This window comes from Brassica napus, chromosome A7 (genome assembly GCF_020379485.1).
Source record: "Brassica napus cultivar Da-Ae chromosome A7, Da-Ae, whole genome shotgun sequence".
Taxonomy (NCBI): Eukaryota; Viridiplantae; Streptophyta; class Magnoliopsida; order Brassicales; family Brassicaceae; genus Brassica; species Brassica napus.
This window is the reverse complement of record NC_063440.1, coordinates 8,184,274-8,201,117: the sequence shown is the minus strand read 5'-3', so window position 1 is coordinate 8,201,117 and position 16,844 is coordinate 8,184,274. Positions and strand designations below refer to the sequence as shown.

The 16,844-nt window shown below is 32.9% G+C and overlaps 2 protein-coding genes across 3 annotated transcripts; one reads left to right on the top strand and one right to left on the bottom strand.

Annotated features, from left to right (window-relative positions):
* Nucleotides 1-1,260: 1,260 nt before the first annotated feature.
* On the bottom strand, nt 1,261-7,510 carry LOC106450570 (DNA mismatch repair protein MSH1, mitochondrial). 2 transcript variants are annotated; one of them, XM_013892250.3, is made up of 22 exons: nt 7,242-7,509; nt 6,882-7,029; nt 6,623-6,720; nt 6,296-6,371; nt 6,027-6,146; nt 5,817-5,864; nt 5,650-5,714; nt 5,453-5,538; nt 5,177-5,341; nt 4,866-4,975; nt 4,664-4,769; nt 4,516-4,591; nt 4,352-4,410; nt 4,197-4,264; nt 3,935-4,108; nt 3,637-3,846; nt 3,308-3,564; nt 3,085-3,228; nt 2,953-3,010; nt 2,570-2,872; nt 1,855-2,496; nt 1,261-1,785 (listed from the first exon to the last, which is right to left on the bottom strand). In XM_013892250.3, exons 1-22 carry the CDS (start codon nt 7,361-7,363, stop codon nt 1,552-1,554), a joined length of 3,369 nt encoding a protein of 1,122 aa, XP_013747704.2. In that variant the 5' UTR covers nt 7,364-7,509; the 3' UTR covers nt 1,261-1,551. The 2 variants fall into 2 exon arrangements, with proteins under 2 accessions (XP_013747704.2, XP_048592491.1); XM_048736534.1 differs by having other exon boundaries at nt 4,197-4,410; nt 7,242-7,510.
* Nucleotides 7,511-13,419: 5,909 nt separating this feature from the next.
* Nucleotides 13,420-16,843, top strand: LOC106450569 (glucan endo-1,3-beta-glucosidase 8-like). The gene has a single exon (XM_048736533.1). It carries the CDS (start codon nt 15,330-15,332, stop codon nt 16,812-16,814), a length of 1,485 nt encoding a protein of 494 aa, XP_048592490.1. The 5' UTR covers nt 13,420-15,329; the 3' UTR covers nt 16,815-16,843.
* The last annotated feature ends 1 nt before the right edge of the window (nt 16,844 follows it).

Below are 16,844 nucleotides of genomic sequence, written 5' to 3'. Positions count from 1 at the left end.
GGTATTTCAGTATAGAGGTATAAAACCCATTCGGGTATTTCTATACTTCGGGTCGGGTTCGGGTATTTTTAGTTTGGATTCAGTTATTTCGGATCGGGTTCGGACATTTAGATTTTGAAATTTAAATTTTTTTTTCTCAAATTTCTTGTACTTAAAAATAGAAAAAAATACTATGATAGCACCAAACCAAGTTTTTGTTCCTAAAGTAGCACTCAAAGCTCAAAGTCACAAAAATAGGTTTCATTAAAGAGATAAATATACATTTATACCCCTTGGGTTAATTAATCCAAACCTTAGGGTTTAGAGTTAAGGGGTGAGGTTTTGGAATTAGGGTTTAAAATTTTATAAAAAATAAATATTAAAATAAAAAATAAAAATTTAAAAACAGTTTCAAAAAGTATTTTTAAATTATAAAAAAAAAGAATTTGAAAAAAAAAATAAAAAAAATTTCAAAAAAAAAATTATAAAAATTTCGAATCTGAAAACATATAATCTGAAACTATAAAAAAAAAAAATTTCATTATTTATTTATTTATTTTATTTATTTTTATTTATTTTTGTTTGTTTATTTAATTTTAAACCAAGGGTATTAGAGATATTTTACCCTTTAGTGAATGTCATTTTTGTGACTTTCTCCTTCTAGTGCCATTTTTGAGACATAAACTTCAAAAGGTGCTATTATTGACAATTGCCCTTAAAAATATAACTTTCACTTAACTATTTTTTTTATTTTTAACAGATTGAATGGTTAATATATTTGGACAAAACATTTTAAAACTAAAAAAGCATTAATTTAGTTATTGTTTTCAAATTTTGGATGTAACTTTTGTTAATTTTTGAAATAAAAAACTTGACATGCATTTTAAGTGAGTAGCAAATCATTTTTTCGTAATTGTATATATATATCATATGAACTTAAAGTATGTGAAATATCAATATAAATATTTTATATAAAATGAGAGGTGCAAACTAGAAATATAAGGTTAATAATACATATGTTTGGTTATCTTCGGATATCCATTTGGGTTCGGATATTATCAGTTCGGGTATCCAATCTCTCCTAATTCAATATCCGTTCGGGTATTTTACTACTTCAGTTCGGATTTCGGTTCGCGTTTTTCAGATCGGGTTCGGGTGCCACTTCGGATATTGGGCAAAGTGCCCACCTTACTTGTGTTTATTAGTCCTTGTAATCTTTTGTTTAAAGTTGGTCACATTCCTAATTATTAAGGAATGAAGAAGTTAAATACATTTTCGAAAAAAAAAAAAATGCAGGACATTCTCTTCGTTTGAAATTGAAATATTACAAATCTCGGTTGAATGAAAATGTGACACAATTACACCCGAAGACCAAAAAAAGGGTAATTGCCAACTGCCTGCCGTTTGCAATATCTCCAAAAACCTCAAAAAGCAAAAACGGCATACATTGCTTTCTTTCCATGTGCCATGTGCCTAGTTTTTAATCTACTCTAATTCTAACTTCCTAAGCCAGACTCAATTGTGCAAACAGAGAGCGAGATTATCAAGTTACACTCAAGGCTAATGTTGAAACTAGGAGATACTGACTACATCTGACGCAGTCAAGCTTGATGACGTCCCAAAATTGCGGTGCTTTCCATCGGCTAAGTTAGCTAGAGAGTAGCCTTGCTCATGGAGCTGGTTAATCAAAAGGGTCTCTAGCTGACAAGCCATACTCTTACCTTGTACCACAAGGTATAGGAAACTTGACCCTTGCAGTCCTTCCTTTGCCCTATGCGCACGTATTCTTCCTTCAAGATCATCCGTCTGCACTTTCATTACATTAACACAACTCATCCTCAGAAGATTACTTAATAGTGTGATATGGAAGTATACCTGTCCAATGTACAATCTCTTATCTGGTCTCTTCATCACATACACGCATGATGAACCAACTGTAGATGGAGGTGGAAGCTCTCGAGCACCTATTGAAAGACATTCTAAACCTACAGGCTCAACCATCTTTATCCCACAAATCTTAAGGATAGCTTTTGCCAAGTCCTTCTCCAAGCTTCTCTCAGACCTGACTGGTTTGCGGATCTCATTGTCCGATGAAGTCTCCGTTTTGTTTGGCCTGACAACCCCAAACGATGCGTCTTTGGCATAAACGGAGATGTAAAGAGCTTCGGCTCTTTGGATAATTGTCTCCGGAACACCTTCTCTCTTAGCTGTTTCAAACGCAAGACTCTCTCTGCAAACTCCATCTGTCAGTTTCCATGTTGGTTTTGTTTGCCCTTCCACATTATCTGCTCCCATTGCTTTATACGCGACGTTTTTGGCCGTAAGAGGCAAATCGAAGATTCCATGGAGATGTGTAGAAACAATACCCAAGCAACCACTTGCGTCAAGATTCTCGATCACACTACCAGCAATACAGGTGCCTTTAGCTGTCTCTGTCCCTCTGCAGATCTCATCTATAAGCACTAGGCTTCTTGAAGTAGCCTGGCTTACAATAGACCGTATCTCGGACATTTCCACCTGATGTTAACATGTAAGAGAATATATCAAAACGGCTTCCTATTGAAATAAACAGATTCAGTTTGGTAATTACCTGAAAAGAACTCTTCCCATCTACAGGACTGTCATAAGATTTCATATGAAGCATGATGGAATCGAAGTGAGGGATATAAGCTGATTCAGCTGGAACCATAAAACCACAGATTCCAAGCAAAGCAGCTGCGCATATCGATCTGAGCAAACTCGATTTACCACCACCATTAGGTCCAGTTAGAAGAAACAGTGATTGCATGTCGACCGTATTGTGAACAGCAGTTCCAGAAGCTACATCAAACCAATAAGGTGATAGCCCAGTCAGCTTCATTCGAGTGGCACCACCATCTAATGGATTTGCGGCCTACATTATCCAAACATGAGATATAAGAATAAGACGGCCCACGAAACAGACCAAAGCACTGAGACAACAAGAAGAGTTACCTCATCTGTACTGAAACCAACAAGAGTTGGAAAAACCCACTTTCGTCTTCTCCCTTCACTGCAGCAGTACTTACATTAAAACTAGATAAATGAACCTTTCTTAATGGGAATAGATTAAACACACAAACATACCAAGCATGAGAAAATAACGCTTTTGCAATGACGAGAAGCATAGATGCAAATACAAGAACGTTTATTTTTGTTTGCAATTTAGCAGATAACTCCCTCAACAGCTCCAACACCCGGGCATTTGCGTTCTCACTAGCTTCATGATATCTGCAACGAACGCATAGTATGACTATCAATACGTAGACAGTATTAATGAACCGAAGTTTCTTACAGAGGGAGAGACAACCTGACTAAAGCAGTTTCCACCTTTTGAGTTGTAAACCATTCTTCTCCAACCTTTTTCCCTTTGGAGTCAAAAGCAGGTTTCAGCTGTTTAATTTGTTCTTCCCCTGCAGTACCACCCCATACAGATGGGGTAAACCGTTTCCCTTTGAACCAAACAGACTCATGTTCTTTTGCATACACAATTTCTCCCTTTGAGCCACCAAGTGATGCAGCCATAGCCTTGATTCTTGATATAATAGGGTGGAAATCTTCAGTTACCTACATTGATTTATGGTTTCTTCTTGAGAGTCCCATAAGATTAGAATAACGTTTCATTTCTTGAATACTTACCGCTAAAGATAAAGCCTCTGCCGATTTGGCCACTTGTGTGATTTCTTCCTCTATATGGATTCCCTTAACGCGACCACGCCATGAAGACTCCATATCGTAAAAGAACTCGTTCGGGACATTAGCACATTTACTAACGTTCTGATGACTTTCATCGTCATCTAATGAGATCATTTCACCAATTGAATCAGAAGCCCAATGACATTCATTGACCTGGCAAGAAACCACAAACATTCAATTTATACTCATATTCATCAGCTGAGGAAACCAGAGACTGGTAAAACTAAATGCACAAACTTACAAAAGTTTCAAAGTCAATCTTCAAACCAGTAGCCACCCAAGTAGGTTCCATCAATAACTTCAGTATTTCCACAAGCTCAGGATGTCTGTGCATGTGTAATACTTCATCAAGCACATTTTTTATCCGGCAGAACTCAATGTAGTTGGCTTCCCGCTGTTCAAGAAGCTTCACAAGCTGCACAAAGACGCATATAGATGTTAGCAATTATAAGCTGCACAAAAAGTACCTTTAAAAGAGGGATCTTGAGCAAGGTCACTTAAACCTTAGCAGATGAAACACAGGTAAACTCCGGAACTGAGCATGTTATTGTGCTCATGAGCTTGCACGTTTCTGCAAATAACAATAATGTGGCAAGAAGAATCATAACAAAACTAAAAGGGAATAATCTAAGAAAGCTCTTCACATTTGTCAAATTACCTTGGATTTTCAGAGCAATATCATAAGCAGGAGGGTTTAGAAGAAGATCCCGGACATACCTGAAAATGAAAAAGGTAACGAATTTTCAACTTTTCCACTCAGAGATGATGCTTTGGAGAATAAAACCAACGTTTCCCCTTTCTGTTTCAATCAATTTTGCTTACAAAGAAGGCAGGCCACTGCACGTAGATGGAAGTAGCACCTTCAACAAACAAGGTATTCCTTCAGTAGGTAAGGCACCTGCAGCAACAAATATATATTAGCTTGCTGTACCATTCCAAAACTCTTAAGACTTCCTAGTGAAACACTAACCAATTTGTGTAGCCGTTCCAAGATGCAAAGGACGTGGCCGGTTTTCTAAAGGTACATTGACATTTCTAAAGGAAACTTCATCATCAAGACCATAAACATCTTTGACCTGAGGGGAAAAAACAAACGATTTGTTTTTTCACCAAACTGAAATGTCATAAGTAAATTGCATATTTAACAAGTAACCAAAGTCCATAGTTATAACCTTTGTTAAGAGCTCGGAAAGAGTATCTCCTTCAAACCATTCAAAATTTCTGCCACTACATTCTCCCCAGAGGAGACCCCCTTCTCCAAACTCTCCCCACCGGCATGTTCCTGCACAGTAAAGTTAACAAGAATTGTATCATAACAGACAATAAAGCTCAGAAGGTAATTAATCTGACATAAATTTATAAATATTATTTTTATAATGGTCTTCTGACACTCTATACTCATAGCTACACCAAAGACTACACGGCAACACCTAACTTATCTGAAATTGCATAATATGTAGAATTGTAGATAATTATACAAAACCTGATGCATTGTGTCTCAATGATGCATGTAAGAAAAGATGATGACAGCGACGGGTGCGGAGCTTGGTGACCAGAGCTTCTTCTGTTAGACCATCATCTAGTGAATATGCTTTCATAGTCTCGAAGATAGATATCATACAGTAGCCCCTTGCTGAACGAGATATCCCTATAATTACAAAACAAAGCAAGTCACATTCATATGATACTTATGTAGGCTATATACTAAGGCGCGAAATAGTATTCCAGTGACTAAAAACAACCCAAAAGGCATACTTACCAACCACAGGCATAGGCTCCGGAAAGTCAAGATCATGGTCAACACCAACGAGCCCATAGACATAAGGACTTCCTGGATGTGCATGCCTAAATGCTTACAAATACATGTCAGAAAGCTGAATGTCTTATGAACAAAAAATACAGTGTGTGTTTGCTGCTTGCAAAGTCAGATTTCTTGGAAACTAACTTATTGCCTACCCTGAAATGAATCGACCTTTACGAGAACGTGCTGGTGTTGGCCCCTGAATTTCTTCCACAATACACTACAGAGAAGAAAGCAAGCAACACTAGTCATATAGAGTCGTTACAATTCAACATGCTTAAAGATGAGAAAATTGCAAGAAAGAATTTCTTTCTAAACTCACCACTGAAAAACCATTGCGTGTTAGGTCATCCAAAGTTTGTCTAAGATTCTGCAGAAAGGACAAAGTATAACTGGATTGAGAGTAAGAATGATAAAATGAATTAGAGGTCGAGTTTATCTACACAAAAATTTACTATCCAACATAAAAAGGCACCAAAAACGCAGTTTCATGTAAGCAACCAGTAATAGCTGATAAAGAAAGATGATGTACCACAACTGGGCAGCCAGCCTTTGGAACACTATCTGAACGAAGACCACCAAAAGGATTTAAACCAGCATATTCAACGAGTATACAAGCATCTATTCCAATAGCCTCATAGAAGTCTCCAACCTGAAACGAATCAAATGGAAACATTCTACTAGTTGTTTCGAAGAAACAAAACTCATGGGACTGGAAAACAGCAGAACCGTTTACAGTGTTGTCCATTTTGCTTAAAGTTAAATCACAAAGATATCATCATAAGAGAGAAAGCGACATACTCTGCAGAGCAAAACTTCACGTGGAAACCTTGACTTAAACTGCAACATCTCCCAGTTGAGGTTTCCGTCTTTAAGACTGAAATGAAAGCAACCCATTAACAAAAGATTGCATAATCAAAGGCAACAAAGTTACCCACAACCAACTAGGTTACTTACAGCCCTACAACTTAAAATATGAGACTCTAAACAACTTTCTCATTCTCAATAAATCTCATCCAAGAAAGAATGGTGTTAGTCTCCTAAGTCATACTTTATGATATACTAGTTACTAACACATAACTAAGCTCAAAAAAAGGATTAGAGACAGACACTGGGAAGAGAACTAACCTTCCATTCCTCAAGCTGGGGTCCAAACCAAGTAGATTGGTGTACATAAGCCTTTCGATAAGTTGAAGAGTAGATGGTTTCTTACATGTCTGCAATCTCTGAAAAGTGTTCAGAGAAGGTATAAAACCAAAATCAGTAAGTCGAGAGTGGGTGCAGCAGTCAAATATCCAGGAAGACAATGTCAGCAACTCTTTCTTCTTTTCATTTAACGAAAACCATAACAAGAGACTCTTGACAAGATGGAAAACAGGATGGTTACCTCCTTCCACCAGAGCAAATGAGAGAGATCTTTGTCAGTGAGAACATCAGTAGACTTGGTCTTAACTTTCTTAGAAGAAGCCGTAGTGATTCCTTTCACAGACTTTCCATCTCCTAAACAGTATCTCCTCTCAGAGTACCTTGTATTACTTTTTATCAAGAAACAACATACATCATTAGAACATCCTCACTATGAATAAGAAAAACAAGTGCGCAGATATAGCGAGAGCTCATAAGCAAATAAAAACAGATAAAGTTGTGAAATTGAACTCAAATACTTCAAAAAAACGTGAACTTTCTCAAAATAGTAGCAAGAGATACGCATAGGGAAAGCTTATACAGAGAAGAGGAAGGCAATTACAGTAGAAGAAGTGGGGAGGGTTTGAGGGAAGAGTGAGTGCGAAATGGCGAGCGTAAGAGGAAGGCGAAGGAACGCCATCTAGGGAGCGAAACGACGGCGTTTCTGGTGGCAATCCAGTGCATCTTCTCCTAGCTCTCGTCTCGTCTCTGCTGCTCTCACCACCACAAAGTGTTTCGACTTCTCGTCTCTAGGGCTTCCCGCCAGAAGACGAAAGTAGACGAGTACACGACTTCCCACTTCCCGTGACCACCAGACGTTTCTTCTGTCCTCTTTTTATTTCCTTTTCTTCTTTTTTTTTCTTTTACCCGATGACATTATAATAAACTGCAGGATGAAAATTTACAAAATACAAAAATTTACTACATGATTTCTTTGTATGGTTGAATAAATTTTGAGATAAAGTGAGAACAAAATAATATTATTTAACATAATTAGTAATATATTTCAGATATAAATCTATACTATTAAAAGGGAATCACTCCTTAAAAATCTACTTAAACAAGGTTGTTGGACCATTTCATTAGACTTAACTATTTATTTGATCTTAACTTATATTTCTCTAACCATATAAATACTTTACATAATTTAAATGAATTCATTTATTATTTTCTCATAATCTATTATATAATTGCTCTAACAATAAATCCATATGAATATATGATAGATTATTCAAATGTGATCATTACCACATATAATTCTATTAATAGTATAAATTTTTAATGGTTTAGTTATGTTTAATAGGTATATAATTTGTATTTTAAAATTTTAAGTACTCATTTGGTCTTTACTTTGGTTTCTATTTTTTCTATGCTTGATTATTTATGAAATTCAGCTTAATTTTGAGTTTTTTTTCCAGTTTGGTACGGTTCAGTGCGCTCGGGTAAATGTACTCAAACTTATACATTATCTCTTATATAAAAAGAATTTATTTAATTTCAAAATAAACCCGCGCTTTCTAAGCGCGGGTCAAAATCTAGTATATATATTATATAGTGACCAATAAATTCTAGAGAAAAAAGACCAAAATAGCACTAAATCAAGTTTTTGTTCCCAAACTAGCATTCAAGGCCAAAAGTCACAAAAATAGCATTCAAGAGGTGGGGTTTAAGATTTAGAGTTTAGGGTTTAGGGTTTAGAGTTTAGGTTTTAGGGTTTAGAGTTGAGAAGTGAGGTTTTGGGGATAAGATTTCAAATTTTGAAAAATAAAAAATTTTAAATTTTTCAAAAGATAAAATGCTATTTTGGTCATTTTAGTTTTTGAATGCTATTTTTGTGATATAAACTTAGAAATGTGCTATTTTGGAGATTTGCCCTAAATTCTAAGCATATGCAATTTTTTGTTATAAATATTTAATATATTTTATTTTTCTTTAAAAATAAAATATATTATTATTAGCTATATAATCAAAAATTAATTTTTTATTTAATTCAACCAGTTTACACAATATATATACAACTACTTAATTGCCTAGACCTTTTTTGAACTTTAATTTCTTAGATTTCTTACTTAATACTTCTTCTGTTTCTAAATAACGCATATTTTAGATTTTTTACAAATATTAAAATAAAATATTTAACTATCAATGCATTAATTTTTATAATTATAAAAATTTTCCATAAATTTAAACTAATAGCAATTAAATAAATCCAAAATTTATCAATTAACATTTCTTGTAGTTTACAATTCATTATATTAAAAATACATAGAAAATCTAAAACATTGATCTTTTAGAAACAAGTAAAAAATGCAAGAACATGCATTATTTAGAAACAAAGAGAGTAAATGACAAAGACTTTTTAACACTAGTATAAAATGATTGTTTAAATAGACATATATATAATTCACCATATTTGATATTTTCTACAACAAATAAATCATATATAAAACTTACTAGTTTATAACAATAAAATTAGAATAAATTCCACAAACAATATTTTTATGAAATATATATATATATAGTTAATAGGTAAGATTATATGATATTTAATAGTAAAGGTAACGAATTATCAATAAAAAAAATGGTTGTGTAATTTTAAAATATATTTAATTGATGATTAGGTTGCAATAATATGAAGAAATTCTAACTTTACCTCAATAATATTTAAAGGGAATCACTCCTAAAAAATCTACTTAAACAAGGTTGTTGGACCATTTCATTAGACTTAACTATTTATTTGATCTTAACTTATATTTCTCTAACCATATAAATACTTTACATAATTTAAATGAATTCATTTATTATTTTCTCATAATCTATTATATAATTGCTCTAACAATAAATCCATATGAATATATGATAGATTATTCAAATGTGATCATTACCACATATAATTCTGTTAATAGTATAAATTTTTAATGGTTTAGTTATGTTTAATAGGTATATAATTTGTATTTTAAAATTTTAAGTACTCATTTGGTCCTTACTTTGGTTTCTATTTTTTCTATGCTTGATTATTTATGAAATTCAGCTTAATTTTGAGTTTTTTTTTCCAGTTTGGTACGGTTCAGTGCACTCGGGTAAATGTACTCAAACTTATACATTATCTCTTATATAAAAAGAATTTATTTAATTTCAAAATAAATCCGCGCTTTCTAAGCGCGGGTCAAAATCTAGTATATATATTATATAGTGACCAATAAATTCTAGAAAAAAAGACCAAAATTGCACTAAGTCAAGTTTTTGTTCCCAAACTAGCATTCAAGGCCAAAAGTCACAAAAATAGCATTTAAGAGGTGGGGTTTAAGATTTAGAGTTTAGGGTTTAGGGTTTAGAGTTTAGGTTTTAGGGTTTAGAGTTGAGAAGTGAGGTTTTGGGGATAAGATTTCAAATTTTGAAAAATAAAAAATTTTAAATTTTTCAAAAGATAAAATGCTATTTTGGTCATTTTAGTTTTTGAGTGCTATTTTTGTGATATAAACTTAGAAAGGTGCTATTTTGGAGATTTGCCCTAAATTCTAAGCATATGCAATTTTTTGTTATAAATATTTAATATATTTTATTTTTCTTTAAAAATAAAATATATTATTATTAGCTATATAATCAAAAATTAATTTTTTATTTAATTCAACCAATTTACACAATATATATACAACTACTTAATTGCCTAGACCTTTTTTGAACTTTAATTTCTTAGATTTCTTACTTAATACTTCTTTTGTTTCTAAATAACGCATATTTTAGATTTTTTACAAATATTAAAATAAAATATTTAACTATCAATGCATTAATTTTTATAATTATAAAAATTTTCCATAAATTTAAACTAATAGCAATTAAATAAATCCAAAATTTATCAATTAACATTTCTTGTAGTTTACAATTCATTATATTAAAAATACATAGAAAATCTAAAACATTGATCTTTTAGAAACAAGTAAAAAATGCAAGAACATGCATTATTTTGAAACAAAGAGAGTAAATGACAAAGACTTTTTAACACTAGTATAAAATGATTGTTTAAATAGACATATATATAATTCACCATATTTGATATTTTCTACAACAAATAAATCATATATAAAACTTACTAGTTTATAACAATAAAATTAGAATAAATTCCACAAACAATATTTTTATGAAATATATATATATATGTAGTTAATAGGTAAGATTATATGATATTTAATGGTAAAGGTAACGAATTATCAATAGAAAAAATGGTTGTGTAATTTTAAAATATATTTAATTGATGATTAGGTTGCAATAATATGAAGAAATTCTAACTTTACCTCAATTTTGATACTTTAAATATGGAGAATTATAACTTTACCTCAAATTTGATAATGAAGTTACAATAATATTATAATAGGTACAAATAGAATTGTCAAAATATGTTTAAGCTAATATATATATCCAAACCAATCCAACATCTTAATGGGTAAAAGATTTTGTATGTTAATGAATAAGTAGATTTAATGGATCAGTAGATTTGATAAGTTCGAAAAAATTCATAAGTTATGTTTAACTTAAGATTGTTGGACTGCTTCAATCTATAGAGATAGTTATATAGTTTTGAATGTATTTATGTTGATGCAAAGTGGATATTGCATAGCACAATTTTGTAATTATGTGATATGATTCTTCCGCACATGAGTGATTTAACTAGTAAAGTTCATTATGTTTATTTTTTAGGTCAAAATGCTTTAAAAATGGGAAATACAGAGAAAAATGTTCACTTTTTTTGTCAGCAAATGTTCTCTCTAAAAGTAGATAATGTCATAGCTAATGATTGTATGCAAGAAATTTTGAAGGATATGCTGAATTTGGATGATAATATGGTGTGCAAAAGGGAAATTTTTTTTATGTGCGCGGTAATTTGCTCACATATTAAATTTTATAGTACAAGATGGTTTAGATGTTATTAGTGGTGCATTGTCTAAGATTCAAGATACTGTGGAGTATTTCAAAACTTCAACATAAAAAATGATTGTATTCTCAGGTTGTATAAAAAGTGATCATAGATGGAATTCAACTTACTTGGCGTTTGATTAAGCTTTGAAGTATGAACATGATTTAAATAGGTTTAAAGTGGTTGATATAAGCTACAAACATTGTCCCAAAAAAATGAAAAAGGACAATAGTTATCTATGAGATTTTGATTTTATTTCTCTAATGTCTAGGACAATTTATCTCACATCAAACTTATATTTGGAGGATGTCTGGAAGATTCAATGTTTGTTAGAATTGAACATGAGTAGTGAAAATAACATCGTTAGAAAGATAATTTCTAAGATGAGAAAAAAGTTTGATAAATACAGGAAACAATATAACATTATTCTTGCAAATGGATGATGTATTTGATCCTAAGATAAACATCAAAATTTAGAATCGTTGTTATAATGAGCTTGATATATTCACTTCCAAAGCAAAGATAGAACACCTTAAGAATAAGCTTTATAAACTTTTTGAAGAGTATATAAGAAAATTACCTCATATTGTGAGTTTTATAAGAGTAAGCTCACGTGTTGCTAAAAGAGGAAGAGAGAACTTGGATGTGGAAGATGGAAGTTCTCAGTTTAAGTGATTTAATTTACGTTTGTTGATTAGATAGTTATTTGTTAAAGTTTCAAATTATACAAAATTTGTTCGATTTTGATGATGTACCAAACTATATGGAAGAAAAATTAAAATTAAAAGCATATTGTCTAAATAAAAAAACATGTTGTCTTTAGAAATCAACTTTTCTAGAGCTTTATACTTAGTGCTTAAAAAATTATTGATATAATTCTACATCAATAAAATCTACATATACACCAAAAACAAAATTACAACCTATATTCTAAAAAAGGGCCATAAACACTCGTCCTGTTACACAGAAAATACATTCTTCAAAAACATCAATTTGCTTCGAAATAAAGTTGTTTTCTGGAAGCACGGAAAATATGAAGAGCATTTGAAATCAAATGATTTGCTCTACAATGAAGTTCCTTGCTAGCACATTCTTTGCAAAGTCTAAGACATTTATCATATTGAGATGTGTTTTATTTTTAAAAGACCAAGGGTAAGGGCCTGACTGGTTTAAACGCAGCGGTTGCGGTTGCGGTTGTGGGAGTTTGTGGATGCGGGCGGTTGCGGTTTCTAGCGGTTTTAAGAGATTTGTATGACTGGTACTGCGGTTAAAAATTGGTGCGTTTGCGGGTGACTTATGACTGGTTAACTACCAAATGCGGTAACAGTCAAATAATAAATTAACAATATTTACATTTAATATAATTATAAAAATATCAAAAAACTCAGAAAATTATAATACATATAAAATTTATATTTAGAAAGTTATAATTTTAATTTTTAAAAATTTATTGAAATTGTTTTTATTATAAAATTTTATAATATTAATTAAAATATAATAGATATATTTTAATATTTTCATAATTTCAATTTTAAAATTTTTATTAAATATTTTTACTTTTGTATATATATTGTTTTAAAAAAAGAAAAAAATTTTACCCTCCCGCAACCGCCCGCAACCGCAAACGCTAGCTGGAGCCAGCTTTTGAATTTATGAGATTCGGAGCGGTTTGAAACGGTTTAGAGCGATTTGAGTGATTGTTGCAAACCGCCGACAACCGCTACCAACCGCAAAAGCTGCGTTTGCGGGTGGTAGCGGGAAAACCAATCGCCCCCTAAGAAGAAGACAAAAAGCTGGAGAGTGAACTAGAGTTGATGTGAAATATGGTTTTATATTTGGCCACAATTATCAGTTGTAGGAAGTGATTTTCAAAAACAAAATAAACGGTCATTTAAATTGGTGGAGTACTCACAACTCTCTTTAACAATGGGAGAATAGTTTTTCTCAATTCTTGATTTTTTTTTGGATTATTAATTCATTGATTTCACTTACTTGGTTAACAAGAAATATTTACGCAACCCATAAATAATTGTTCGACACGTTCAAAAATGTATGTCATTCTTACGTAAAGATCATGTGTTAATCAAGTAAATGTAGTCCATGAATTTACTACACGAATGAGTCGAAATTAAGTAATATCCACTTTTTCTTTGACAAAAAAAAATCTGATTAGTCCATTAATGTAGATTACCATCAATTTTGTTTTGAGGACCAACTTTTGATCGTTGTCAAGTATGATGAAAGTGTACAACAGTAATTCACATCATCTCCATCTTCATTTTCCACTTTGTAATCTTCCTCATCTCTTTAACATATGCTCACACATCATTGGGATGAAACATCTAGATTTTGTATTCATTTGCATGATGTATCCAAATACAAAAAAAAAAACATAGTTCTAGAATTTTGAGATGAAAATTTATTTATATCCCTATACAATATTTGGATACAAATTTTAACTGAAAACAACATCTAAAACACGTGCATCCAAATAAAGTAGCCAAACGAACATAACTTTAGTTATAGAGTTTTTGTATATTTAGCGAGTAGATTGTATTTTCTTAAATATCTCTACTATTAAGTATAATTCGGTATATCTATCTGCAAATTATGTAAAGTTTTAAAAATTTAAAAGTAAAGTTGGATTTTGTGCGTTCCACTCTAGATTGACCGGAACAACCAATAGCATATAAAAAAATTAAGGTTGGACTCTTGATTCTTGTTACTTGCTAGTGTATAACAGTAATTCACATCACCTCCATCTTCATTTTCCACTTTGTAATCTTCCTCATCTTTTTAACATATGCTCACACATCATTGGGATGAAACATCTAGATTTTGTATTCATTTGCATGATGTATCCAAATACAAAAAGAAAACATAGTTCTAGAATTTTGAGATGAAAATTTATTTATATTCATATGCAATATTTGGGCACAAATTTTAACTGAAAACAACATCTAAAACACGTGCATCCAAATAAAGTAGCCAAACGAACATAACTTTAGTTATAGAGTTTTTGTATATTTGGCGAGTAGATTGTATTTTCTTGAATATCTCTACTATTAAGTATAATTCGGTATATCTATCTGCGAATTATGTAAGTTTTTAGAAATTTAAAAGTAAAGTTAGATTTTGTGCGTTCCACTCTAGATTAACCGGAACAACTAATAACATATAAAAAAAAATTAAGGTTGGACTCTTGATTCTTGTTACTAGCTAGTGTATATAAGAACCTTGGAGAATGAAGATGAAGACGATGAACCCACTAACTTAACTCAAAACCTTTAATATCACGATTTTCGAAGTTGTTCAGGACTCTGCTGACTAAAACTAAGAATGATACAGTCATACAGCGGATGAAAACTAATTGCGTCGATGGATAACACACTGCTTCAATTCTACAAACTTATCTCGTAACTATGATGTAGAATTCTCATTGGTATATATAGGTTCATTGCTCATCTACATAAAATGCCACATGTTTATTTAAATTTTACACAATTAATAATAATCATCTATTATGTAACTTTTTTAGTAATACAGTATGTGGTGGTCAATGCTACGTGGATTGTCAAAGAGGCATGCACAAAGTGTTTCCACAAAGACAATGGCTGTTTTGCATGTTGTGTCTGCTCCTTTAACTGAATCAAGGACAAATCACAGATCCAATCACCTTTCATCTTTAGAACCCCATAAAGAAAAGAGAAAAGATTCATCTAAAAGACAAGAGAGAAAATGGCAGAACAGAGATCAAGATCAACAAAAACCTTCTTCTCTCATCAGATGATTCTATGTCTCTTTCTTGTCTCACAAGTCTCCATCGCCTCTTGCAGCAATACGAGTGTAGGAGTGAACTGGGGAACAATGGCGAGTCACCAGCTTCCACCTGAAAACGTGGTGAAGATGCTAAAGGACAATGGATTTACTAAGCTAAAACTGTTCGAAGCCGACCAAAACATCTTAAACGCTCTAACTGGTTCAGACATCGAAGTCATGATCGGAATACCAAACCGGTTGCTTAAAGAAGTCGCTCAAGATCCAGCGTTAGCAGCTTCATGGGTAGAAGAGAACGTCACCGCTTATTCTTACAACGGTGGAGTCAACATCAAGTACATAGCTGTCGGAAACGAGCCTTTCCTTCAGACATATAACGGAACATACGTTGAGTTCACTTTACCAGCTCTCGTCAACATACAAAAAGCACTAGAGGAAGCTGGTCTAAAAAACGTGAGAGTCACGGTTCCTTTCAACGCAGACATCTACTTTTCTCCGGAATCAAACCCCGTTCCATCAGCTGGAGACTTTAGGCCTGAGCTCAGAGATGTAACGATTGAGATAATCAACTTCTTGTATACACATGATTCTCCTTTCACGGTCAACATCTACCCTTTTCTAAGTCTTTACGGAAACGCTTACTTCCCCGTGGATTTCGCCTTCTTTGATGGGAGTAACAACTCTTTGAGAGATGGAGATTTGGTTTATAATAATGTGTTTGATGCGAATCTCGACACTTTGGTTTGTGCGATGGAAAGATACAGCTTCTTGGGGATGAAGATCATCGTGGGAGAAGTTGGATGGCCTACGGATGGAGACAAGAACGCTAATGCGAAGACTGCAAAGAGATTCAACCAGGGAATGGTAAAGCATGCTATGTCTGGAAATGGAACTCCGGCGAGGAAAGGAGTGATCATGGATGTTTATCTCTTCAGCCTTGTCGATGAAGATGCTAAGAGTATTGCTCCGGGGACTTTTGAGAGGCATTGGGGCATCTTCGAGTTTGATGGTAGACCCAAATACGAGCTTGATTTGTCTGGTAAAGGTGATGATAAGACTCTGGTTCCTGTGGAAGATGTGAAGTATCTTCCTAAAACGTGGTGTGTTCTCGACACTAACGCGTTTAACCAAGATGACTTGGCTGATAACGTCGACTACGCTTGTAGCTTATCTGATTGCACAGCGCTTGGGTATGGTTCCTCTTGCAACCATCTTACAAGCGTGGGCAATGCTTCGTATGCGTTTAATATGTATTATCAGATGCATGATCAGAAAACATGGGACTGTGATTTCTTGGGGTTGGGTTTGATCACTGATGAAGATCCCTCTGATGATCTTTGTGAGTTCCCTGTGATGATTGATACAGGTAACTCACCGAGGTTGCAGCCTCGATCTTCTAGAGTGTTGGCCATGGTTATAGTTATTTTGGTTCTTCCCCTTTTGTAAACAGTCTTGCAAATGAATCTTTCAAGCTAG